Source organism: Scyliorhinus canicula, chromosome 2 (assembly GCF_902713615.1).
Source record: "Scyliorhinus canicula chromosome 2, sScyCan1.1, whole genome shotgun sequence".
Taxonomy (NCBI): domain Eukaryota; kingdom Metazoa; phylum Chordata; class Chondrichthyes; order Carcharhiniformes; family Scyliorhinidae; genus Scyliorhinus; species Scyliorhinus canicula.
This window is the reverse complement of record NC_052147.1, coordinates 367611-393764: the sequence shown is the minus strand read 5'-3', so window position 1 is coordinate 393764 and position 26154 is coordinate 367611. Positions and strand designations below refer to the sequence as shown.

The 26154-nt window shown below is 47.9% G+C and overlaps 1 protein-coding gene across 5 annotated transcripts in view; it reads right to left on the bottom strand.

The window, feature by feature from the left end:
* The window catches only part of pomt2 (protein-O-mannosyltransferase 2), a 142154-nt gene that overhangs the window by 42814 nt on the left and 73186 nt on the right, over positions 1-26154 (bottom strand). For all 5 annotated transcript variants that reach the window (XM_038821607.1, XM_038821568.1, XM_038821598.1 and 2 more), the window contains exons 8-12: positions 21806-21888; positions 6052-6161; positions 5897-5963; positions 4744-4804; positions 4572-4650 (exon numbers count right to left, since the gene is read on the bottom strand). In XM_038821607.1, coding sequence (XP_038677535.1) covers positions 4572-4650; positions 4744-4804; positions 5897-5963; positions 6052-6161; positions 21806-21888 — 400 coding nt within the window. The remainder of the gene's footprint in view (positions 1-4571; positions 4651-4743; positions 4805-5896; positions 5964-6051; positions 6162-21805; positions 21889-26154) is intronic.

The window sequence follows — 26154 nt, the reverse complement described above, 5'->3', positions numbered from 1 at the left end:
CATCCAGGTACATCAATCCCTGAAAGTTGCCACCCAGATTAATAGGGCTGTTAAGAAGGCATATGGTGTGCTAGCCTTTATCAGTAGGGGGATTGAGTTTCGGAGCCACAAGGTCATGCTGCAGCTGTACATAACTCTGGTGCGGCCCCTCCTGGAGTACTGCGTGCAGTTCTGGTCACCACATTATAGGAAGGATGTGGAAGCTTTGGAACGGGTTCAGAGGAGATTTACTCATACAGAGTGGGGATTGAAACTTGGTAATTTGGTGCAGTGAGGTAAATCAGCAAAGGTAAGTGGAAAAACTAATTCTGCTGTTTTTCAGTTAAAAGTGCAGTGTGTAGCTTAGTGTCTGATTGGTTGAAGCTGCCCCTACCCTAATTGCTGAGAGGCAGTTATCTGTCAATCACCTGAGGCCTGTTGAGGCCTGTTGAGGGGCACATTGTATTATTCTCTTTGAAGTTAAGGTTTTTTTTGAGTCATCGGTTAGCGGAGGTCTGTATAAAAGACAGACAGAGAGCGCACGCAGTAAGCGAGCACTTTCCAGGAGATTCATCCGGAGCTAGACTCATACAGAGTGGGGATTGAAACTTGGTAATTTGGTGCAGTGAGGTAATTCGGTGCAGAGTGTGAGGAGGTGCTTTTTAACCCTGGTAAGTGACTGGTAAGTAGTCTCTCTTTTTCTTTTCATTGTCTAATTTATTTATTTTTATTTTGAGATTCTAGTTGTTTAAGTTTACCAAGGGTTTAAGACATGGCAGGAGATCCCAGACCCGTGTCATGCTCCTCGTGTGCGATGTGGGAGCTCAGGGACACGTCCACTGTCCCTGGCTCCTTCACGTGCAAGAAGTGTGTTCAGTTGCAGCTCTTGTTAGACCGCTTGACGGCTCTGGAGCTGCGGATGGACTCACTTTGGAGCATCCGCGATGCTGAGGAGGTCGTGGATAGCACGTTTAGCGAGTTGGTCACACCGCAGGTGAAGGTTACTGAGGGAGATAGAAAATGGGTGACCAAAAGAAAGAGCAAGAGTAGGAAGGCAGTGCAGGTGTCCCCTGCGGTCATCTCCCTGCAAAACAGATATACCGCTTTGGATACTGTTGAGGAAGATGGCTCACCAGGGGAAGGCAGCAGCAGCCAGGTTCATGGCACCGTGGCTGGCTCTGCTGCACAGCAGGGCAGGAAGAAAAATGGCAGGGCTATAGTGATAGGGGACTCGATCGTAAGGGGAATAGACAGGCGGTTCTGAGGACGCAATCAAGACTCCAGGATGGTATGTTGCCTCCCTAGTGCAAGGGTCAAGGATGTCTCGGAGCGGCTGCAGGACATTCTGGGGGGGGAGGGTGAACAGCCAGCTGTCGTGGTGCACATAGGCACCAACGATATAGGTAAAAAACGGGATGAGGTCCTACAAGCGGAATTCAGGGAGTTAGGAGTTAAACTAAAAAGTAGGACCTCAAAGGTAGTAATCTCAGGATTGCTACCAGTGCCACGAGCTAGTCAGAGTAGGAATGTCAGGATAGATAGGATGAATGCGTGGCTCGAGAGATGGTGCAAGAGGGAGGGATTCAAATTCCTGGGGCATTAGGACCGGTTCTGGGGGAGGTGGGACCAGTACAAACCGGACGGTCTGCACTTGGGCAGGACTGGAACCGATGTCCTAGGGGGGGTGTTTTCTAGAGCTGTTGGGGAGGGGTTAAACTAATGTGGCAGGGGGATGGGAACCAATGCTGGAAGTTGGAAGGTAGTAAAACAGGGACAGAAACAAAAGGAAGTAAGGGGAAAAGTGCAAGGCAGAGAAGACATAGTCAGAAATCCATAAGGGCGACAGTACAAGGTACAGTGACTGAGGGGAGCACAGTGAATAGGCCCAGTAATAACAAAAGGAATAAAACTGGAGATGTTAAGATTCAAAACAGAGGTAAAAAAACCAACATAAGTGTACTTTACCTGAATGCTCGTAGTATTCGGAATAAAGTAAATGAGTTGGTGGCACAAATCATCGTAAATGACTATGATTTAGTGGCCATTACTGAAACATGGTTAAAGGATGGTCACGACTGGGAGTTAAATATCCGAGGGTATCAAACTATTCGGAAGGGCAGAGTGGATGGTAAGGGAGGTGTTGTTGCTCTGTTATTTAAGGATGACATCCGGGCAATAGTAAGGGATGACATTGGTCTCCTTACTTGAGAAAGGACGTACTGGCACTGGAGGGTGTGCAGAGGAGATTCACTAGGTTAATCCCAGAGCTGAAGGGGTTGGATTATGAGGAGAGGTTGAGTAGACTGGGACTGTACTCGTTGGAATTTAGAAGGATGAGGGGGGATCTTATAGAAACATTTAAAATTATGAAGGGAATAGATAGGATAGATGCGGGCAGGTTGTTTCCACTGGCGGGTGACAGCAGAACTAGGGGGCATAGCCTCAAAATAAGGGGAAGTAGATTTAGGACTGAGTTTAGGAGGAACTTCTTCACCCAAAGGGTTGTGAATCTATGGAATTCCTTGCCCAGTGAAGCAGTTGAGGCTCCTTCATTACATGTTTTTAAGGTAAAGATAGATAGTTTTTTGAAGAATAAAGGGATTAAGGGTTATGGTGTTCGGGCCGGAAAGTGGAGCTGAGTCCACAAAAGATCAGCCATGATCTAATTGAATGGCGGAGCAGGCTCGAGGGGCCAGATGGCCTACTCCTGCTCCTAGTTCTTATGTTCTTATGTTGCCTGGTATGGAGGGAAGGTCTTACGAGGAAAGGCTCAGGGACTTGAGGTTGTTTTCGTTAGAGAGGAGAAGGCTGAGAGGTGACTTAATAGAGACATATAAGATAGTCAGAGGGTTAGATAGGGTGGACAGTGAGAGTCGTTTTCCTCGGATGGTGATGACCAACACGAGGAGACATAGCTTTAAATTGAGGGGTGGTAGATATAGGACAGATGTCAGAGGCAGTTTCTTTACTCAGAGAGTAGTAGGGGTGTTGAACGCCCTGCCTGCAACAGTAGTAGACTCGCCAACTTTAAGGGCATTTAAGTGGTCACTGGATAGACATATGGATGAAAATGGAATAGTGTAGGTCAGATAGGCTTCAGATGGTTTCACAGGTCGGCGCAACATCGAGGGCCGAAGGGCTCGTACTGCGCTGTAATGTTCTATGTTGTTCTATGTTCTATATTGGACCCAAGGTCCAGCTAGTTTGCTTTTTACAATCCGATAGTAACGATACAATGATGATGAAGTTATTGTCAAATCACAGCAATCAATCTCTATCAATGTGTCAACTGACCCAAACATAAGGTGAGGAAATCTGCAGTGGTGGAGAGTTTTGGGAACTATGGATGTGAAATAATTTACTCTTCCCAGGCACACTTTGCTCACCACACACTGTGGGCGCAATTCTCCGACCCCCACCCCGGGTGTAAGAATCGCGGGAGTGCTGGGCAATTCCCGCCACGCCGCCCTGGCACCCGCACGCGATTCTCCCACCCCCCCAAAACGGCAGGCCCCGTTTTACGACAGGCCGCTCGGAGAATTGCCGCTCGCCGTTTCTAATGGGTGAGCGACGATTCTCCGGCCCGGATGGACCGAGCGGCCTGTTCGCTGCCGGCGTGAACAGCGCGCGAACGCTGCGTGTGCGGCCTGTGTATGTGTGTGTGTGTGTGTGTGGTGGGGGGGGGGGGGGGGGCGCTCAGTAGGGGTCTGGCCTGCGATCGGTGCCCACCAATCGGCGGGCCGGCGTCTCTAAAGGACGCACTCTTTTCCTCCGCCGCCCCGCAAGATCAATCCTCCATGTCTTGCGGGGCACCCGTGGGGAGGACAGCAACCGCGCATGCGTGGGTTGGCGCCAGCCAACCTGCGCATGCGCGGGTGACGTCATGTACACGCTGTCGGCCGCGTAACTAACACGCCCAGGGGTGGGAGAATTGGGGACGAGGAGCGGTCTCCGACGCCGGAGTGAAACACTCCGGTTTTCACTCCGGCGTCGGCACTTAGTCTCCCGATGGGAGAATTTCGCCTTGTGTCTCTAATTACTCAATTTCTATCTCAAAATGTTATTTTTTTGAAAGAAATCTAATTTGTATTTAAACCAATCAATCAATGTTAATTGCTGCCACTGTCTTCTTCGATTGGCAAATTGCTCATGGAAACATTACTTTCCCAGATTAGTTTTGATTTTTTTTCCCCCTTCTGGTTCCACTGTTGTGGACAAGACAAGACAGCGTGATATGCCTATATTATCCAGTTCTCTTTTGAATCCTAAAAGCAGCACTCAACACTATTTTCAGTGAGAACATGACACAAATTCATTGTGTATAAATTATATTTGGCAAGATAGTTATGCCTCCTCTTAAAAATTGTTCAAACAGTAAAACCACAAATGATCTCTGTACAATATACTTCTATCTCTTAGTCTTATATCTTTTAGAGCTCTTGTTGTTCAGCCATCACAATATCTTGGCCCCAGGTGGACACATTGTCGGTGACAGACTCCCAACTGCCCTGGTGTTTCCTTTTAAAAGCACTGAGATTTGTGCAAAAATAACTCTCCCTCAATCCAATCAAAAGTCCTTGAGCATTGCTTACTATTCCATATCCTGTGACCTGGAAGTGCTTCTTTGTTAGTGGTGCCTCATGCTGGTGACTGTGCATATTCCGGGACGTTCTAGCAATCAAAAAACAGGAAAGTGAGCCTGCAGAAGGAACCTAATTTTTATTCAACTGAAAAACTGAAGATGAATCCATTTGCAAGACTTACTCTTTGTGCTCAAGTCTGAAGACATTGCCATGTCGAATATACTGGGTAGTGTCACCTGTGTCTGTGAAAAGCGTCAGAGGGGAAAATTAATCAAATGATGTGCTCTCGCTCAAAAGAACCTACAGTTTTAAATGCTTCTTCCTATGCTAATGTTTTTTTAAATCAGAGTTACAAAGTTAATGTTTTTATCAGTTACAAAAGCCAGAGCTCAGTGTGGACAGGGGCAAATCCTCAATCTAGCTCCTTGCCTGCTCCAAAAACCAACCCAAATTGAATCCAATTCATGGTCCCCACAAGATAGACATAGCAGATCCAGGCATCACATCTGACCCCACGCTCATCTTAGACAAAAGGTATTCATATGCTAATGTTAATCAACAGCTTCAGCTTTCAAACACATCAACATGGAGCACGTTAGTATAGTAGCTAATGTAAAACATTATTTTCTTCTGCTTTGTGCAGTAACTGTTTGTGTCCCTCTTTGGGTCTTTCCGACTCTATGTGTGTCCACCAACACCAGCTCCCCTTCTTTTGCGTCAAGGTTTGAAACTTTTAATTAATTTCCTAGCTTTCAGCCTGGGTCTCTTCCCCATGACAACCAAATCAGATGGGCTTGTCTTCAGACAGAATTTAGAATGATCTCACTATCAGAATGTTCTATTTTAAAATACAACCATTTTAAATGCCTCACATTTGTAATATTATGCGCAAGAGGCATCAGTCTCAATTGTTGACACAAGAATAATAATAATAATAATAATCTTTCATTGTCACAAGTATGAAGTTACTGTGAAAAGCCCCTAGTCGCCACATTCCGGCGCCTGTTCGAGAAAGCTGGTACGGGAATTGAACCCGCGCTGCTGGCCTTGTTCTGCATTACAAACCAGCTGTCTAGCCCACTGAGCTAAACCAGCCGTAGTGGACACTAAATGTATAATTCAATGTTGTGTCAAGAATCCAAAGGACACTTTTTCCTCAATTAGATCCAAGTGCCAATGAGGGTTTAGCAAGAGGCCTTTCAAGACATGGTCAAACAGTTCTCCTCATGGTTCAACATTCCAATATTCCTTGATTATCCATAAAAATTTAGTAAAGAGGTATAAATCAAGGGAAAGGTTGAAATGCCTAAGAATCAAAATTGAACAGCACCGACCCACGGTCTGATCAGGTTTTCTGACAATCCAAAGGTTGTTGTTATCCTTGTGTAAATAGGCCGTCACCTAAAAAACAGAAGAGTAGAAAGTGACAAAACTCTCACATGTTCGGCACCTGGAACTCTCACATGATTGCTGTACCAGTCACACAAACCTGCTGCTGTCGTGTGCCAACACCTTCAGGATATAGATGCCAGTGGGAGTGCAGGTACCCACCTGCAGTCCGCACGTTCTTTACTGTAATTACTGATCCATAAGCAATGTCTGTAACAAGAGAGAGCTGCTGTTAAAGCCCAGAACAACATACCCGTAGGGTGAAAAAGCCAGTAAAACCCTGGCCACTAAACTTTCAGACGGAGACATAGTCATGAGCATGCTTGGCAACCTGCAATTTGACAAATCAGCTATTTTATAGCAAAGCTTCTCAGGAATGAAATAGAGCCAGAGATAAGAGTTGAGTCATGCAGCACAGAAAAGGCCCTTCAGTCCATCGTGTCAAAAACAACCACCTAACTATTCTAATCCCATTTTCCAGCACTTGGCCCAGAGCCGTGTCTGCCCTGGGATTGCAAGTTCACATCTAAATACTTCTTAATGTTCTGAGGGTCTCTGCCTCCAACCCCCTTTCAGGCAGCGAGTTCCAGACTCCCACCACCCTCTGGGTGAAAAGGTTTTTCCTCTCATCCCCTCTAAACCTCCTGCCCCTCACCTTAAATCTGTTCCCCTTGGTCATTAATCCCTCCACCAAGGAGATAAATTGCTTCCTGTCTACTCTATCTCTGCCCCTCATAATTTTATACATCTCAATCATGTCCTCCCTCAGTCTCCTCTGCTCCAAGGAAAACAACCTCAGTCTATCCAACCTCTCTTCATAACGAAAACTCTCCGGCCCAGGCAACATCCTGGTAAATCTCCTCTGCACCCTTTCCCAGTGCTATCACATCACTCGGCAATGTGGATTCCAGAACTGTACGCAATACTCTGGTTGTGGCCTAACCAATGTTTTATACAGTTCCAGCATAACCTCCCTGCTCTTAAACTCTATACTTTGGCGAATAAAGACAAATATACTATATTCCTTCCTAACTACTGTATCTACCATCTCTGCTACCTTAAGGGACGGGTGTACATGCACATCAAGGTCCCTCTGACCCTCGGTGCTTCCCAGGGTCCTGCTGTTTATCCTGTATTCCTTCGCCTTGTTTGTCCTGCCCAAGTGCATCACCTCACACTTATCCAGATTGAATTCCATTTGCCATTGATCAGCCCATCTGACCAGCCCGTCAATATCCTCCTGTAATCAAAAGCTATCCTCACTATTTACCTCCCCACCAATTTCTGTATCATCCACAAACTTACTAATCAGCCCTCCTACATTCATGTATCATTCATATAAACCACAAACAGCAAGGGCCCCAACACTGAACCCTGTGGGACCCCACTGAACACAGGCTAACAGTCAGAAAAACACCCCTCGACCATCACCTTCTGCTTCCTGCCACTCAGCCTATTTTGGATCGAATTTGCCACATTTCCTTGGATCTCAGGGCTCTTACGTTCACTATCAGTCTCCCTTGTGGGACCTTATCAAAAGTCTTGCTAAAGTCCAAGCATTGCTAATGTCAAATGCGTTTCCCTCATCTACACACCTGGAGCTCGTTGAAAAAGTCAATCAAGTTGCACGGACTACAGTGAACAAAACTGGGGAACTGGAAACAGAAATTACTCTGCGAGATATGACATTGCAACGACAGAAATGTGGCTGAAGCCAGAACAGGGCTGGATACTTAACATCCCGGGTTAAACGGTTTATAGTCGGAACAGGGTGGGTAAAAAGGGAGGAGGTGGAGCAGTCTTGCTCAGAGATAGAATCAGAGCTCTTGAATGAGATGCAGTTGCTGAATTAGAATCTATATGATTGGTGGTGAGAAACAGGAAGGGAGTGGTGACCTTGTTTGGTATTTACTATTGACCTCAAAACAGTGGGGAGGAAGTGGAAGACAGCATTTGTAGGCAGATTATGGAAACCTGCAGGGCAAGTAGGGTTGTGATAGTTAGAGATTTCAATTACCCTAATAGACTGGGAAATGGGTAGAGTGTGGGGCACGGAAGGGGAGGAACTCCTGCAGTGTGTGCAGAACTTTCTGGAACAGTACATTTCCAGTCTTACCAGGGAGCAAGCTATGCTGGATCTGGTCCTAGGAAATGAGGCAGGACAGGTGGAGAATGCCAGAGTGGGGGAGCCGTTGGGAAGTAGCGATCACAATATAATACGATTCAATATTAAATTGGAACAGGATAAAAATCAGTCAAAGATTAAGATCTCAGAATGGAAAAGGGCAAATGTTGAACTGGAGCAGGTTGATTGGAAACGCATTTTGGTGGATAAAACAGTGGATGAAAAATGGGAAACTTTCAAAGGAGACACGAATAGGGTGCAAGCTAGGTACGTACCCATGAAAAATAAAAGCTTGGATACCCTAGCTTTGAATAGGGTATCCAAAGCTAGTGTAAAGATATTGATGATAAAATAAGGAAGAAAAAAAAGAGGCATATGATGCATGCCGGAATAATTATAGCAATAGAAATCAGGAAGAGTATCTCAAATGCAGGAGAGAGGCAAAGGCTGGAATAAGGAAGGTGAAGAGGAAGCTTGAGGAAAGGATTGCAGGCTGTGTTAAAACAAAAAGCAGGATGTTCTTCAAACATATTAATGGTAAAGGATTAGTGAAGGATCAAGTGAGGCCCACAAGGGACAAGTAGGGTAAACTGCTTATCCCTTTGGACAGAGATAAGGAGACATTTCTTCACACCAAGAGTGGTGAGCCTGTGGAATTCATTGCCACAGGAAGTAGTTGATGCTAAAACTTAGAATATATTCAAGAGGCGGCTGGATATAGCACTTGGGGAGAATAGGATCAGGATTAGGCTATTGAGTTGGATGATCAGCCATGATCGTGATGAATGGCGGAGCAGGCTGGAAGGGCCAAAAGGCTTCCTCCTGCTCTCAGCTTCTGCGTATATGTATCTATGTATGCTCACTGAGGTGGAGGCTATGGTCGTGGTACTAAATGAGTACTTTGCTTCTGCCTTTACCAAATTAGAAGATAGCGACAATGGCCCAGTTGAAAATGTGGATGTAGAGTAACTGAGCAGTATAGTGATAGATAAAGAAAAGGTGCTAAAAAGGATGGCAGCATTTCAGGCCGATAAGTCTCCAAGCCTGGATAGGCTGCATGCCAGATTGCTGAGAGAGGTAAGGGAGCATATTGCGAAGCTGTTTACAGAAATTTTCCAGGCCTCTCTGAACACAGGTTTGGTCCCAGTTGACCGGAGAAATGTGACGCCATTGTGGGGCAGAGGATAACCCAAGAAACTACAGACCTGTCAACTTGACATCAACACTGGGAAAACTGAAGGAGGCCATAATAGAGATAAGATAAATATACAAAAATAAGTTAATACTAGACAGTCAATATGCCTTTGCCACAAGGTGACCAGGCAGTGGATGAAGGTGATGCTGTGGATGTTGTACATTTGAACTTTCAGAAAGCATTTGATACAGTGCTATATGGCAGGTTGGTCAGCAAATTAAAAATGTTTGGGATTGATGGATCTGTGGCAGCATGGATTAGAAAGTTGGCTAAGTGATAGGAAACCGAGGGAAGGTATAGATGGGCATTTCTCAGACTGGAGACGAGTTGAAAGTTGTGTTCCCCAGAGCCCAGTGTTGGGACCCTTGCTTTTTCTGATTTATATAAATGATTTAGAGGTGGGTGTTGAGGGCAGAATCTCTAAATTTGCAGATGATACTAAGCGAGGGAGAATAATGAATTGCGAGGATGACGCTGAGCGACATCAGAGGGACATTGACAAGTTGGCCAAATGGGCAGTCACCTGGCAGGTGAACGTCAATGCAGCTAAATGGGAGGTAAAGAATTATGGTAGAAGAAACACAGGGAGACAATACAGGCTCAATTGTACAACTTTGAGGGGAGTCCAGGAGCAGAGGGACCTCGGGGTTCAAATGCATAATTCTCTGAAGGTGGCCAGACAAGTTGAAACAGTTGTTAAGAAGGCTTATAGCCTTCTTGGGTTTATAAATAGAGGCAGAGAGTATAAAAGCAAGGAAGTGATGCGGCACCTCTACAAATCATTGGTCAGACCACATTTTGAATATTGTGTTCAGTTCTGGGCACCTTGTTCAAGGAAGGATGTTAAAGCCCTGGAGAGAGTGCAGAGGAGATTTACTGGAATGATACCAGGAATGAGGAATTTTAGATACAGGGAAAGATTGGAGAAATTGGGCTTGTTCTCCTTGGAGCAGAGAAGATTAACAGGTGACCTCATTGTGTTCAAACTTCTGAACAATTTTGACAGGGAAAAGATGGATATTCTGTTTCCACTAGTTGGATGTCAGTGACTAAGGGTCACAATTTCAAGACGGTCAGCAACAGAGCTCGGAGTGAGATGAGGAGAAACTTCTTTACTCAGAGTTGTTGGGGTTTGGAATGCGCTGCCTAAGGGAGTGGTGAAGGTGGATTCCATAGGAGGTTTCAAAAGAGAGCTGGATATATATTTGAAAGTGATGAATTTAGAGGGTTGCGGAGATCGGGCTGGGGAATGGGACGAGCTGGGTTGCTCTGTTGGGAGCCGATGCAGACATGATGGGCCAAATGACCCCCTTCTGTGCTGTAAATAACAAGCTAACAAAGTTGGTCAGACATGACCTCCCCTTAACAAAACCATGCTGACTGTTCTTGATTAATCTGTCTCTCCAAATGCAGATTCATCCTGTCTCAGAATTGTTTCCAAAAGTTTCCCCAACACTGAGGTTAGACTGACTGGTCTGTAGTTTCCTGTTTTATCCCTCCCTACTTCTTTAATAATGGTGCTACATTGGCTATCCTCCAGTTCTCCAGCACCTCTCCTGTGGCCCAAGAGGAATTGAAAATTATTGCCAGCACTCCTGCTATTTCCTCCCTTGCCTCACTTAACAGCCTGGGATACATTTCATCCAGTTCTGGATATTTGTCTACTTTTAAGCCTGCCAGACGACCTATATCCTCCGACTCCACACACTAATTACCACTGTGGTCCTTAATAGGCCCCATTCTTTCCCTAGTTATCCTTTTACCCTTAATGTACTTGTAAAGCAATTTCGGACTTTCCTATATTTTTGCCAGCATCCTTTCATATCCCCTTTTTGCTCTATTAATTTCCTTTTTAAATTTGCTTTTGCACATTCTTTACGCCTCTCGGGCTTCTGCTGTTTTGAGCTCTCTAAATCTGGCATAAGCCTCCCTTTTCCAGTTAGTATTTCTTCTGGAACTATTCCCACAAAAAAGTCTCCAACACAATAAAGATTTCAAGATTAAAATTGATTGATGTTTGCGCAGTAAGGTTATCATAGAATTATCATAGATATCATAGAATTTACAGTGCAGAAGGAGGCCATTCGGCCCATCGAGTCTGCACCGGCTCTTGGAAAGAGCACCCTACCCAAGGTCAACACCTCCACCCTATCCCCATAACCCAGTAACCCCACCCAACATTAAGGGCAATTTTGGACACTAAGGGCAATTTAGCATGGCCAATCCACCTAACCTGCACATCTTTCGACTGTGGGAGGAAACCGGAGCACCCGGAGGAAACCCACGCAGACACGGGGAGGATGTGCAGACTCCACACAGACAGTGATCCAAGCCGGGAATCGAACCTGGGACCCTGGAGTTGTGAAGCGATTGTGCTCTCCACAAGGGTACCGTGCTGCCCATAGGAGATGTAGTCAAGGAGATGGAATAGGTTTAAGATAAGAAATCAGCAATAATCTGACTGGTGAAACAGGCTAGAGGGGCTGAATGACCCATTCCTGCTCTTGGATAGCGCCTGCGTGTTGGAGTGGAATCTTTGAATTGAAAGTGGATAAGTCGCCAGGACCAGATTGATTGTTTCCTCGGATGTTGAAGGACTTCAGAGGGGAAATTAGCAGATGCTCTGAGCATTATTTTTCAATTTTAACAGAGGATTGGAAATATTCAAATGTGGTTTTGTTGTTTAAAAAGGGTACGAAGGAAAGGCCAAACAATTATAGGCCGGTTAGTCTTACTTCGGTGGTGGGTAAATTGTTAGAATCAATCCTGAGAGACTGGATAAACTGTCACCTCGAAAGGCATTGACTACTCAAGGATACAGTAAGAAGTCTTACAACACCAGGTTTAAGTCCAACAGGTTTATTTGGAATCACTAGCACACAAAATCCAGTGGGTGACTATCCCATTGCCTGCTCACTCATCCCTGACCCATCCATAAATTTACAGCACAACATGCCCCTAGCGCCTCATCCTGCTGCTGCTGGTACTCTACTCATGCCGTGCAGAAAAGGCAGCAGCATTAGCTGTGTGAGCTGGTATTGGAATAAGCAGGGAAACATCCTTTGTGAGCTCCTGGACCATTCAGAGGCTACCTACAATCAAAGTAATTCCTTTAACCCTACCCCAGCCTCCATTCCAACGAGGCCTCTAACCTTGGACTGAACTAGTTCCTCAGTGTAGTGGGACAGCCTGTCGTCCCAGTACTGCCCACACTCTCCTCTGGCACTGCTGGCATCACAAGACTGCCAGCCATCCAAATAATTGGCAACTTTCTAAGGGGGTACTTCCTTTAGAGATTTGTATAAAATTACTCCACCGCTTTTTGCGTATCGCTGGCTAGTCCAGCATTTATTGCACCAATCTGCCATGTGGGACTATTTTCCCTCGGGAGGATGGTGCTGAGCTGCCGGATTGAACCGCTGCAGTCCATGTGGTGTAGGTACATCCACAGTGCTAGCAATATGCAAATGGCGGTGGAGTAATTTTATACAACGGATCTCGAACAACACCGAGTCAGAATACAGGATGGAGATAGAGAACCCAGTGGAGTGGTTTAACGACAGCAATCTATCCCTCAATACCAGCAAAACTAATGAGTTGGTCATTGACTTCAGGAAGCAAAGTATTGTAAATACCCCTGTCTGCATCAATGGGGCTGAGGTGGACATGGTTGACAGCTTCAAATTCTGAGGTGTGCACATCACCAAAAATCTGTCCTGGTCCACCCACGTCGACGCTCCCACCAAAAAAGCACTACAGCACCTTTACGTCCTCAGGAAACAAAGTAAATTCTATATGTCCACACTGACTCTTACCAACCTTTACAGATGCACCATAGAAAGCATCCTATCGGGCTGCATCACAGCCTGGTATGGCAACTACTTGGCCTAAGACCGCAAGAAACTTCAGAAAGTCATGAAAACAGCCCAGTCCATCACACACAAACCGGCCTCCCATCCATGGACTCCATCTACACCTCCCGCAGCCTGGGGAAAGCGGGCAGCATAATCAAAGACCCCTCCCACCCGGCTCACTCACTCTTCCAACTTCTTCCATCGGGCAGGAGATAAAAAAGTCTGAGAACACGCACGAACAATCTCAAAAAGAGCTTCTTCCCCGCTGTTACCAGACTCCTAAATAACCCTCTTCTGGACTGACCTGATTAATTCTACACTGCTGTGTGCTTCACCTGATGCTGGTTCTATGTGTTGACTTGGGTACCTTGTGTTGCTCTTTTATGTATTTTCTTTTGTTTTCATGTACTAAATGATCTGTTTCAGCTGATCGCAGAAAAATACTTTTCACTGTACCTCAGTACACGTGACAATAAACAAATCCAAATGCTTTCTTAATTCGGACAATTCTATGGGTAAGATGGTACAGAGGGATATGGGCCAAATGCGGGCAAATGGGACTAGCTTAGTGATGGAAACTGGGCGGCATGGACAGGTTTGGTCGAAGGGCCTGTTTCCATGCTGTAAACGTCTATGACCTTGTCTCCTTGAACTGTTGTCTTTAGGGATCTGTGTACCTGTACAACAAGATCTTTCACTTCATTTACCTCTTAGTATATTCCATTTATTGCGTATTCCCTATAATTCTAACCTCCCTAAACGCGTAATTTCACATTCTTGGTGTTAAATTCCATCTGCCACTTTATCACCCACTCCACCAACCCATCTCTATCGTTTTGAAGATAATAACTATCCTCTACACTGTCCACCACTCGGCCAATCTTTTCCCAATCGTGCTCCCCACGTTCACGTCCAAATCATTAATATACAACACAAACAGTAAGGGTCCCAACACCGAGCCCTGTGGAACACCACTTGAAACAACTTTCCAATCGCAAGGGCAGCCATCGACCATTACCCTTTGTTTCCTGTCACTTAGCCAACTTTTTATCCAGTTTGCCACATTGCCCTGTATCCCATGGGCTTTCAGTTTCTTCACCAATCTGCCATGTGGGACTTTGTCAAATTCCTTGTTAAAATCCACGTACACCACATCCACTGCATTACGTTCATCAATCCTTCTTGTCACTTCCTCAAAGAATTCAATCAAATTTGTGAGGCCAGGCCTTCCTTTAACAAATCCATGCTGACTCTCCCTGACCAGTTCATACCTTTCTATGTGACAGTTAATCCTGTCTCCCAGGATTGATTCTACTAATTTGCCAACCACTGACGTAAGACTAACTGGCCTATAATTGTGCGGCATTTCCTTCGATCCCTTTTTAAACAATGGAACCACGTTTTCATTTCTCCAGTCCTCTGGTAACTCCCCTGTGTCTAGTGAGGATTGGAAAATCATCCTCAGAGCATCTGCTATCTCCTCCCTGACCTCCTTCAGTAGCCTCGGAAACAATCCATCTGGCCCTGGCGGCTTATGAACTTTCTAGGATTTCAACCCTTCGAGTACTTCCTCTCTCTCTCTATGATTATACCATCCAGTATCTCAGAGTGTTCCTCCTGGACAACTATATCTGCATCATCCATTTCCTTTGTGAACATGGGAGACAAAATATTCATTTAAAACCCTTCCCACAGCCTCTGCATCTACACACAAGTTCCCTTTTTCATCTCTGATAGGTCAAACATTTTCCTTAACTAACCGTTTACCATTAATATATTGGTAAACGGACTTCCGGTGGCGGCGATGTCCGAGTGAGCCGCACATTCGGTGGGCTCTCACTCCGGCGGGCCTGAACAGCTGTTTCCCTGCGATAGCGGGACCACGGAGGCGGCAGAAAGGCTGCCGGGAATAGAAGAGGAGAGCGGGCTGCAGAAAATGAAAGTGTGGGAGGCCAGCAGGTGAGGAAAAAAGAGAGAGAGACGGAGGCAAGGAGGAAGCTGACCTGAAGGGTAAGATGGCGGACCCACGGACCTTCCTTCCTCCAGGACAAAGGGAAAAAAAAGTTTGGAGTTGCTGAGGAGGGACAGCTTGGACCCACTTCAGATGCCCAGGAGGGGGGAAAAATTTAAGGTGCTGGGCAAAGGAAAGCGGCAGCGAAGGCGCTGAGGAGCGGGCTGCGGCATATGGAACAGCGGGATTCCAGAAGGCAGAAGAAGAAGGAGAAAAAGGGACAGAGACAAGGACCTGAAGAAAATTACCTGGGACCTAAGATGGCGGACACACGGACCCCGGACTCAGCAATCCAGTTGGCGCTGGATAACATGCTCCAGGTAATGAAGTCCAGTTTTGAAGCGCTGAAGCGGGACAGCTTGGACCCAATCCAGAAAGCGGTGGATCAGCTGAACCAGAGGCTGGACGCCCAGGATGTTAAAGTTAAGGAGCTGGGAGAGGCGGTGGAGGAGCAGGCGGATGCGCAAACGGTTGCAGCGGTAGAAGTGGACGGCCTGAAAGAGCGGCAGAGAAGACTGCTGGACAGAGTGGAGGAGCTGGAGAATAGAGTCCGCAGGAACAATCTGAGGATGGTCGGCCTCCCGGAGGGGGCGGAGGGAGCTGATGCTGCAGTGTTTGTAGCAGACCTGCTGAAGCAGCTGATGGGAGCCGAAGCCTTTCCACGACCGCTGGAGCTGGAGGGGGCACACAGAGTGCAGGCAAGGCAGGGTCGGCCGGGCGGACCCCCCCGCCCGATGGTGATTAGGTTCCACAGGTTCGTGGACAAGGAGCGGGTGCTGCAGTGGGCAAAGAGCGCCAGGAGCAGCACGTGGAACAACAGTGTTCTCCGCATTTATCAGGATCTAAGCCAGGAGGTGGCTCGGCGGCGAGCAGCCTTTAAGAATGTCAAGGAGGTGCTGTTCAAGAAGCACGTGAAGTTTGGTCTGCTGTTCCCAGCCCGGCTATGGGTCACGCACCAGGGTCAACACCACTACTTCTCCGAGCCCGAAGAAGCGATGGATTTTGTGAGGGACCTGGGGCTGGTCCCGAAAGGAGGCCCCAAGGACGCGAGTTAGGACTCGAGGATTTTTGTGGGAAGGAACGCCGAATGTGCCTGGACCGCTGCTCAACGGTTTGCTGGGCCAAAGGGGCCAAGCGGAACATTTGAGACTCTTTCCTTTGTGCATGGACATTTATGTGCTTTTTCTCTTTTTTCTGTGGTTTTTTTCCCTTTTTATGTTTTTTTTTCCCGTTTGGGCTTTTTGTGCAGCTCGTGGAAGACACTGGAACCGGCTTGCCCCAGTGGGGGGGGGGGGAGGAGGACGGGGGAACAAGGGGAATGGGACAGGAAGGCGCCGGAGTGTTGAGTCACCGGGCTAGCAGATTGGCTAGTCAAGGAAGTCAGATGGGGGGGGAAGTTACAGCCAGTAGATGGCGGGGGTGGGGGTATCGGGGGATGGGGTTAGGGGAGGGGGGGGTTGTTCTGCTGACGGGAGAGGGACTTGAAATAGGCACTGGAAAGGAGGTCGAGGGTGGAGGCAGCCAAAGGGCGGGCCAGGAATGGCGCGACGCACGGGTCAGGGGCCGGCCCGAGAAAGGCTATGGCTGACCGGCGGGGTGGGGGGGGTGGGATGTGCCCCCCGACCAGGCTGATCACCTGGAACGTCAAGGGACTGAATGGGCCGGTTAAGAGGGCTCGGGTGTTCGCGCACTTGCGGGCCCTGAGGGCGGACGTAATTATGTTGCAGGAGACACATCTGAAAGTGTTAGACCAGACCAGGCTAAGGAAGGGCTGGATTAGCCAGGTCTTCCACTCGGACTTGGACTCGAAGTCCAGAGGGGTGGCAATCATGATCAACAAGCGCGTGCAATTTGAGGCAGAGGGCATATCTGCAGACAGGGGGGGCAGATACCTGATGGTACGGGGCAGACTGGAGGGGAGAAGGGTGGTGCTGGTGAATATATATGCCCCGAACTGGGATGACGTGGACTTTATTAAAAGAGTGCTGGGGAAGATCCCGGACCTGGATTCTCGCAGGCTAATAATGGGAGGGGACTTTAACATGGTCCTTGACCCGACTTTGGATCGGTCGTGTCCCAGAACGGGTAGACTCTCAGCAATGGCAAGGGAGCTGAAAGGGTTTATGGGGCAAATGGGGGCAGTGGACCCCTGGAGAGAGGGACAGCCAACAGGAAGGGGCTACTCGTTTTACTCGCACGTCCATAAAGTATATTCCAGGATAGATTTCTTTGTAATAAGCAGGGACTGTATGGGGGAGGTAAAGAACACGGAATACTCAGCAATTACCATTTCAGACCATGCCCCGCATTGGGTGGACCTGCAGTTCGGGGGAGCGAGTTATCAACACCCGCAATGGAGGCTAGATGTGGGACTGCTGTCGGAGGAGGGGATCTGCGAGAGGCTTCGGAAATGTATAAAAAATTACCTGCAGGTGAATGACACGGGGGAGGTCTCAGCGGCGACCGTGTGGGAGGCGCTAAAGGCAGTAGTTCGGGGGGAGCTGATTTCAATTGGGGCCCACAAAGCCAAGGCAGACCGGGCAGAGATGGATAGATTGGTCAGGGAAATGGGCCGGATAGATGAAGAGCACGCGGAGTCCCCGGGGGAGGTTTTACTCAGGGAAAGGCGGAGGCTACAGGCGGAACTGGGGGCACTATCCACGAGCAGGGCCGTGGAACAGCTTAGGAAGGAGAGGGGAGTGGTGTACGAGTATGGGGAAAAGGCTAGCAGACTGTTAGCGCAGCAACTCAGGAGGAGGGAGGCGGCCAGGGAAATAGGTAGAGTGAGGGACGAGGGGGGGCGCAAAGTGGAGGATCCGGCAGAATTGAATAGGGTATTCCGGGACTTCTATCGTAAGCTGTACACTTTGGAGCCGCCGGAAGAACCGGAGGGGATGAAAAGGTTTCTGGACGGGTTAACATTCCCAACAGTTGGGGGGGGGGCAAGTGGAAGAGCTGGGCGCCCCGATTAGAGTAGAGGAGGTATTGGGGGGCCTAAAGGCCATGCAGTCGGGGAAGTCCCCGGGGCCGGATGGATACCCAGTAGAGTTTTATAGGAAGTTCTCTGAGCTGGTGGGCCCGGTCTTGGCGAGGGTTTTCAATGAGGCAAGGGACAGAGGGACCCTGCCGCCGACAATGTCACAAGCCACCATATCTCTGATATTGAAGCGGGGTAAAGACCCGGAGGTGTGCGGGTCCTACAGGCCAATCTCCCTGATTAATGTAGACGCCAAGCTCCTGGCAAAGGTACTGGCGGGGAGAATGGAGGACTGTGTACCGGAGGTGATTGGGGAGGATCAAACGGGGTTCGTGAAAGGTCGGCAGCTGGCGGCCAATCTGAGGAGATTGCTCAACGTGATAATGATGCCCCCGGCGGGTAGAGAGGTGGAGGTAGTGGTGGCAATGGACGCCGAGAAGGCCTTTGACCGGGTGGAGTGGGACTATCTATGGGAGGTGCTCGGACGGTTTGGGTTCGGGGAGGGATTGGTGGATTGGATCAAATTATTATATCAGGCCCCGAGGGCCAGCGTCAGGACCAACAGAGAAGTGTCGGAGTACTTTAGGTTGTACCGAGGGACCAGGCAGGGCTGCCCGCTCTCCCCGCTGCTGTTTGCGCTGGCCATAGAGCCGCTGGCGATGGCGCTGAGAGCCGCAGAGGGTTGGAAGGGGATGGTGAGGGGCGGGGTTGAACACAGGGTTTCTCTTTATGCAGACGACCTGCTCCTGTACGTGTCGGACCCAGTGGCCGGGATGGGAACTATACTGGGAATGCTGAGGGAGTTCGGCCAGTTCTCAGGATACAAATTAAATACGGTCAAGAGTGAAATGTTTGTGGTCCAGGCAAGGGGCCAGGAGAACAGATTGAGAGGGCTACCGTTTAGGCTGGTTGAGGAAAATTTCCGGTATTTGGGAATCCAGGTGGCACGAGACTGGGGCAGGCTGCATAAGTTAAATTTGGCCAGGGTGGTGGAGCAAATGAAGGGAGAGTTTCGGAGATGGGATGCACTCCCGCTGTCGCTGGCAGGGAGGGTGCAGACTGTAAAGATGACAATCCTCCCTCGATTTTTGTTTATTTTTCAGTGCCTCCCGATCTTTATCCCACAGTCCTTCTTCAAAAGAGTTAACGGGCTGATCATGAGCTTTGTCTGGGCGGGAAAGTCTCCGCGGGTAAAGAAGGCGATGTTGGAGAGGAACCGCAGCGAGGGAGGGCTGGCTTTGCCGAGTCTGGTCAATTATTACTGGGCGGCCAACATCGCTATGATAAGGAAGTGGATGGTGGGTACGGGGTCTATTTGGGAGCGGGTGGAGGCGGCTTCGTGCAGGGGCTCCAGTTTGGAAGCCCTGGTCACGGCTCCTCTACCGCTGCCGCCGGCCAAGTACACCACCAGCCCGGTAGTGGTGGCGACCCTGCGGATATGGGGCCAGTGGAGGAGGCATGTGGGGGAGATGGGGGCGTCTGTCTGGGCGCCAATCTGCGACAACCATCGGTTTGCCCCCGGCAGTATGGATGGGGGGTTCCGAGTATGGCGGCGAGCAGGGGCGGGAAGGGTGGGTGATATGTTCCTGGAAGGGAGCTTCGCGAGTTTGAGGAGCTTGGAGGAGAAATTTGGGGTGGTAAGGGGAAATGATTTTAGATACCTACAGTTGCGGGACTTTGTTCGTAGACAGGTCCCATCTTTCCCGCGCCTCCCGCCAATGGGGATCCTAGACAGAATAGTCTCTGGGAGGGACGAATGGGAGGGTAGATTCTCGGGTATTTATAAGGTGCTCATGAGGGAGGAAGGGTCCCAGACAGAGGAACTGAAACTTAAATGGGAGGAGGAGCTAGGCGGGGAAATGGAGGATGGGCTGTGGGCAGAGGGGATTTGCGGGGGTCATGTCCCAGGTGCTAAAAACAAGGGTGGTGATGAGCCCAGGGGTGGCAATTTTTGGGGTTTCGGAAGACCCGGGCGTCCAGGGGGAGAAAGAGGCCGATGTGCTGGCCTTTGCTTCCCTGATAGCCCGGCGACGAATATTATTGGCGTGGAGGGACTCAAAGCCCCCGAAGACGGAGTGGTGGCTTGCGGACATGTCGAGTTTCCTGGGGATGGAAAAAATCAAGTTCGCCTTGAGGGGTTCTGTGCAGGGGTTCACCCGGAGGTGGCAACCATTTATTGACTTCTTTGCGGGAGAGTGAGCGTCAGCAGGGGGGGGGGGGGGGGGGGGGGGGGGGGGGGGGGGGGGGGGGGTTAGAGTAGAGTAGGAGGGAAAATATGGCGGGTAGTACCGGTGGGAGAGGAGCGGGCTTGTGCAATATGTTACGGTGGAAGTATTGAAAGTACGTGGATGTTTGCACATTTTTGCCTTTTTTGCTTCCTTTCTGATGATGTCTGTAACTGTTTATAAAGCCAAAAACTACCTCAATAAAATTGTTTATTAAAAAAAAATATATATTGGTAAACATCTTGGGTTTTCATTAACTTTACTTGCTGATCTTTTTTCATACCCTCTCTGATTTCCTTATTGACTTTGTCCATACACTTCGTATACTTGTCTAGTCTATCTGTAATGCTTGGTTCTTTATGCCTATCATGCTGTTCGTAGTATATAAATGATTTGGAGGAAAATGTAACTGGTTTGATTAGTAAGTTTGCAGGCGACACAAAGGTTGGTGGCATTGCGGATAGCGATGAGGACTGTCAGAGGATACAGCAGGATTTAGATCGTTTGGAGACTTGGGCGTAGAGATGGCAGATGGAGTTTAATCTGGACAAATGGGAGGTAATGCATTTTGGAAGGTCTAATGCAGGTAGGGAATATACAGCGAATGGTAGAACCCTCAAGAGTATTGAAAGTCAGAGAGATCTAGGTGTACAGGTTCACAGGTCACTGAAAGGGGCAACACAGGTGGAGGAGGTAGTCAAGAAGGCATACGGCATGCTTGCCTTCATTGGCTGGGGCATTGAGTATAAGAATTGGCAAGTCATGTTGCAGCTGCATAGAACCTTAGTTCGGCCACACTTGGAGTATAGTGTTCAATTCTGGTCGCCACACTACCAGAAGGATGTGGAGGCTTTAGAGAGGGTGCAGAAGAGATTTACCAGGATGTTGCCTGGTATGGAGGGCATTAGCTATGAGGAGCGGTTGAATAAACTCGGTTTGTTCTCAATGGAAGGAGGTTGAGGGGCGACCTGATAGAGGTCTACAAAATTATGAGGGGCATAGACAGAGTGGATAGTCAGAGGCTTTTTCCCAGGGTAGAGGGGTCAATTACTCGGGGGCACAGGTTTAAGGTGCGAGGGACAAGGTTTAGAGGAGATGTACTAGGCAAGTTTTTTTTACACAGAGGGTAGTGGGTGCATGGAACCCTCTGCTGGAGGAGATGGTGGAAGCAGGGACGATAGTGACATTTAAGGGGCATCTTGACAAATACATGAATAGGATGGGAATAGAGGGATACGGACCCAGGAAGTGTAGAAGATTTTAGTTTAGTCGGGCAGCATGGTCGGCACGGGTTTGGAGGGCCGAAGGGCCTGTTCCTGTGCTGTACTTTTCTTTGTTCTTTCTAAGGCACCATTCCAGTTTACAACTTCAGTTAATGATCTGTCCAGGATATATTAGAATGGTGAATGCAGCTTGCTACTTATTTCAGCAATCCCCCCAAACAGTTAGTATATAAGGAACACATACACTCTGGCATCGATGCATTGTGCAAATTGTTACCGATCAGACGAGACTGAAATGCGGAGCTGAAAAATCCATCTCCAGGACCACTGTAAGGACATAAAAGAACAAAAGATGTGAGCTGCCAAAATCAGTAATTCCTGTTTGAGTATAAAGCGGAAACGTTATCCAATGACATAGTTACTTCATTCTTTAATGACCAAAAGGACCACAATACACTCACTGGGCATAATCTGCACTCATTACCAGCCTCTGATTCTGCCAGGCTCCAGGACTTCAGAAAGTGACAGACTGTCCTGCGATGACCCCCTGCCGAAAGCTAACACATTATTAAGTTGTTTCCAATCCTGCTATGAGCATTAATCTTTCTGAATCCACTTAATTACAATCACCACTGTTCTCCGATCAAAGGCATTGTGTTCTGTCTGCATTGTTTTCACGCAGTTACTCTGTTAGGAAATGAGAAATAATGACAACAGTATGACCTCCCATTTCCTGCTAACCATCACCCTCACTGGAGAGGGTGGAGGGTCATTTCCATGTGCATTTTGCAGATGAACAGATGCAGTGGTCAGATGCCCCAATCTATTTACACTGACTATAATTTTCATAACTTCATTAGATTACGGAATGGTCCCAGTGGATTGGAAAATGACTATTCAGATCGGACGGAGTCAGAAAGCAGGAAATGACAGGTCAATTAGCCTAACATCTGTCAGAGGGAAATTGTTAGAATCCATTAACAAGAAGATTGTAGCAAGATTCTCAGAAAATCACCATTTGAGCCTGCAGAGTCACCATCGGTCTGTGAAAGGAAAGTTGTGCATAACTAATGTGTTAGACATTCTTGAAGAGGAAACAAACAAGACAAATAAAGGGGAACCTGTAGGTTTGATGCAGTTGGGTTTCCAGAAGGCATTTGATAAAGGTGCCATGTCAATGCTTATTACACAAGACAAGATTACATCATGCAGAGTATAACATGTTGGTATGGATAAAGGGTTGGTTAGCTAACAGGAAACAGAGTAAGGGTAAATGGGTCTTTTGCAGGTTCGCATGCTAGAACAAGTAGAGTGCCACTGGGACCAGTGCTGGGGCCTCAACTATTTACAGCCCACACCAGGGAAGTATGAAGAGCAACATTTGCTGGTGTCACCAAGATAAGCAGAAAAGTAAGTTGTCAAGAGGAGTTAGAGCGTCTGCAAAGGGATATAGAGATAGAGAGGTTATTTAAGTCTGCAAAGGATATAAAGAGGTTAATCGAGTTTGCAAATAGATATAGAGAGGTTAACTGAGTCAGCAAAAGGGCAGCACGGTGGCACAATGGATAGCATTGCTGCCTCACAGCGCCAAGGTCCCAGGTTCGATCCCGGCTCTGGGTCACTGTCCGTGTGGAGTTTGCACATTCTCCCAGTGTTTGCGTGGGTTTCGCCCACACAACCCAAAGATGTGCAGGCTGGGTGGATTAAACACACTAAATTTTCCCTTAATTGGAAAAAATGAATTGGATACTCGAAATTTAAAAAAAGTTTAAACCCTCCCCAACAGCACTAGCAAACACTGCACACTCCAATGCCCCAGGAATTTGATTCCTGCCCTCTTGCACCATCTCTCAAGCCGTGCATTCATCCTATCTATCCTGACATTCCTACTCTGACTAACTCTTGTCACAGGTAGCAATCCTGTGATTACTACCTTTGAGGTCCTACTTGTTAGTTTAACTCCCAACTCCTCGAATTCTGCTTGTAGGACCTCATCCCGTTTTTTACCAATATCGTTGGTGCCTATGTGCACCACGACAGCTGGCTGTTCACCCTCCCCCTCCCCCCAGAACGTCCTGCAGCCGCTCCGAGACATCCTTGACCCTTGCACAAGGGAGGCAACATGCCATCCTGGAGTCTCGATTGGGTCTGCAGAACCGCCTGTCTATTCCCCTTCCGATTGAGTCCCCTCTCACCATAGTCCTACCATTCTTTATCCTGCCCTCCTGCGCAGCAGAGCCAGCCATGGTGCCATGAACCTGGCAGCTGCTGCCTTCCCCTGGTGAGCCAACTCCCTCAACAGAATCCAAAGCGGTATATCTGTTTTGCAGGGAGATGACCGCAGGGGACACCTGCACTGCCTTCCTACTCTTGCTCTGTCTTTTGGTCACCCATTCCCTTTCTCCCTCAGTAATTTTCACCTGCGGTGTGACCAACTCGCTAAACGTGCTGTCCACGACCTCCTCAGCATCGCGGATGCTCCAAAGTGAGTCCATCCGCAGCTCCAGAGCCGTCATGCGGTCTAACAAGAGCTGCAACTGAACACACTTCTTGCACGTGAAGGAGCCAGGGACAGTGGACGTGTCCCTGAGCTCCCACATCGCACACGAGGAGCATGACACAGGTCTGGGATCTCCTGCCATGTCAGAAACCTGAGGTTAACTTATCCAACTACAATTCCAAAAAATTAAAGAAAAAAATTAATAATTAAATAGACAAATGAAAAGAAAAACTCCTTACCAGTCACTTACCAAGGATAAAAAGCACCTCCTCGTCACCCAGCTTCGAATTCTCAAACTCACTCTTCTCTGTGTCTCACTCTGGCTCACTGGGAGAACTCACTGGGAGTGAGTTAAAGTTGCTCTTATAAATTGGCCCGAGTTGACTCCCTCCTCACCTGCTTCTAGATCAAAGTAGCTTAAGGTGACTGACAGTTAACTGCCAACCAGTTATGAGAGTGGGTGGGGCAGCCCCTTGTTAACCTTCACTGCACTATTCTAGATTAATTTAAATTCCTGAAATTTAAAAAGGAACAGGCTTACCGAATCAATTCAATTCCCATCTCACTTCAAATTCCCAAACGCACTCTTTGCTGTGCCTCACTCTGGCTGTATCTTCTCTGGCTCACTGGGAGAACTCATATTTGCTAAAACTATGCAGGACTTGCATATCAATAGCGATGCTGTGTCCATGTACTCAATTTACATTTCGGGCCTATTCACCAATGTTCCTCTTGAGGAAGCCATAGATATTTATGCTGCAGCACACTACACCAGGCTGATCTAGATCCTTCACCATTGCATGAATCAACATTCATTAAACTTGTGACCCACTGCAATTCACATACTCCCGCAACCGGTCCACAGCAGACGCCATCTCCTTGGCCCTACACTCATCCCTGGCGCATCTCGACAAGGACTCCTACATCAGACTCCTATTCATTGACTGTAGCTCCGCCTTCAACACCATAATCCCAGCCAAGCTCATATCAAAGCTCCAAAACCTAGGACTTGGCTCCTCACTCTGCAACTGGATCCTTGACCTCCCGACCCATAGACCACAAGGATAAACAACAACAATAAGTCCTCAATACTGGGGACCCGCAAGGCTGCTTACTTAGCCCCCCTACTATACTCCCTATACACACACATGACTGCGTGGTAAAACTTGACTCCAACTCCATCTACAAGTTTGCTGATGACACACCACAGTGGGTCGGATCTCAAATAACAATAGGTCAGAGTAAAGGATGGAGAGAGGGAGAACCTAGTGGTGTGGTGTAATGACAACAATCTCTCCTTCAATGTTAGCAAAACTAAGGAGCTGGTCATTGACTTCAGGAAGCTAAGTATCGTACACACCCCTGACTGCATCAATGGGGCCGAGGTGGAGATGGTTGACAGTTTCAAATTCCTAGGTGTGCACACCACCAACAATCTGTCCTGGTCCACTCACGTTGATGCTAAGACCAAGAAAGCACAACTGCGCCTATACCTCCTCAGGAAACTAAGAACATTCGGAATGTCCACATTGACTCTTACCAATTTTTTACATAGAAAGCATCCTATCGGGCTGTATCACAGCCTGGTATGGCACCTGCTCGGCCCAAGAACGTAAGAAACTACAGAGTCGTGAACATAGCCCAGTCCATCATGCAAACCCACCTCCCATCCATTGACTCTGTCTACACCTCCCGCTGCCTTGGGCACCGCTCCCACCCGGCTTACTCACTCTTCCAACTTTTTCCATCGGGCAGGAGATACAAAAGTCTGAGAACACGCATTAACAGATTCAAAAACAGCTCCTTCCCTGCTGTTAACAGACTCCTGAATGACTCTGTTATGGATTGATCTGATCTGTTCACACATCTTCTCAACTGAGTAGTACTACACTCCGCATGCTTCATCCAATGCCTGGGTCTATGTATTTACATTGTGTATCTATTGTATGTCCCATGTTTTTTCATGTATGGAATGATCTATCTCGATGTATGCAGAACAATACTTTTCACTGTACCTCAGTACACGTGACAATAAATATATAAAGTAAAATTAGGGATGGGTAGCAAATGGCAGTAACACCCATTCCCATGAA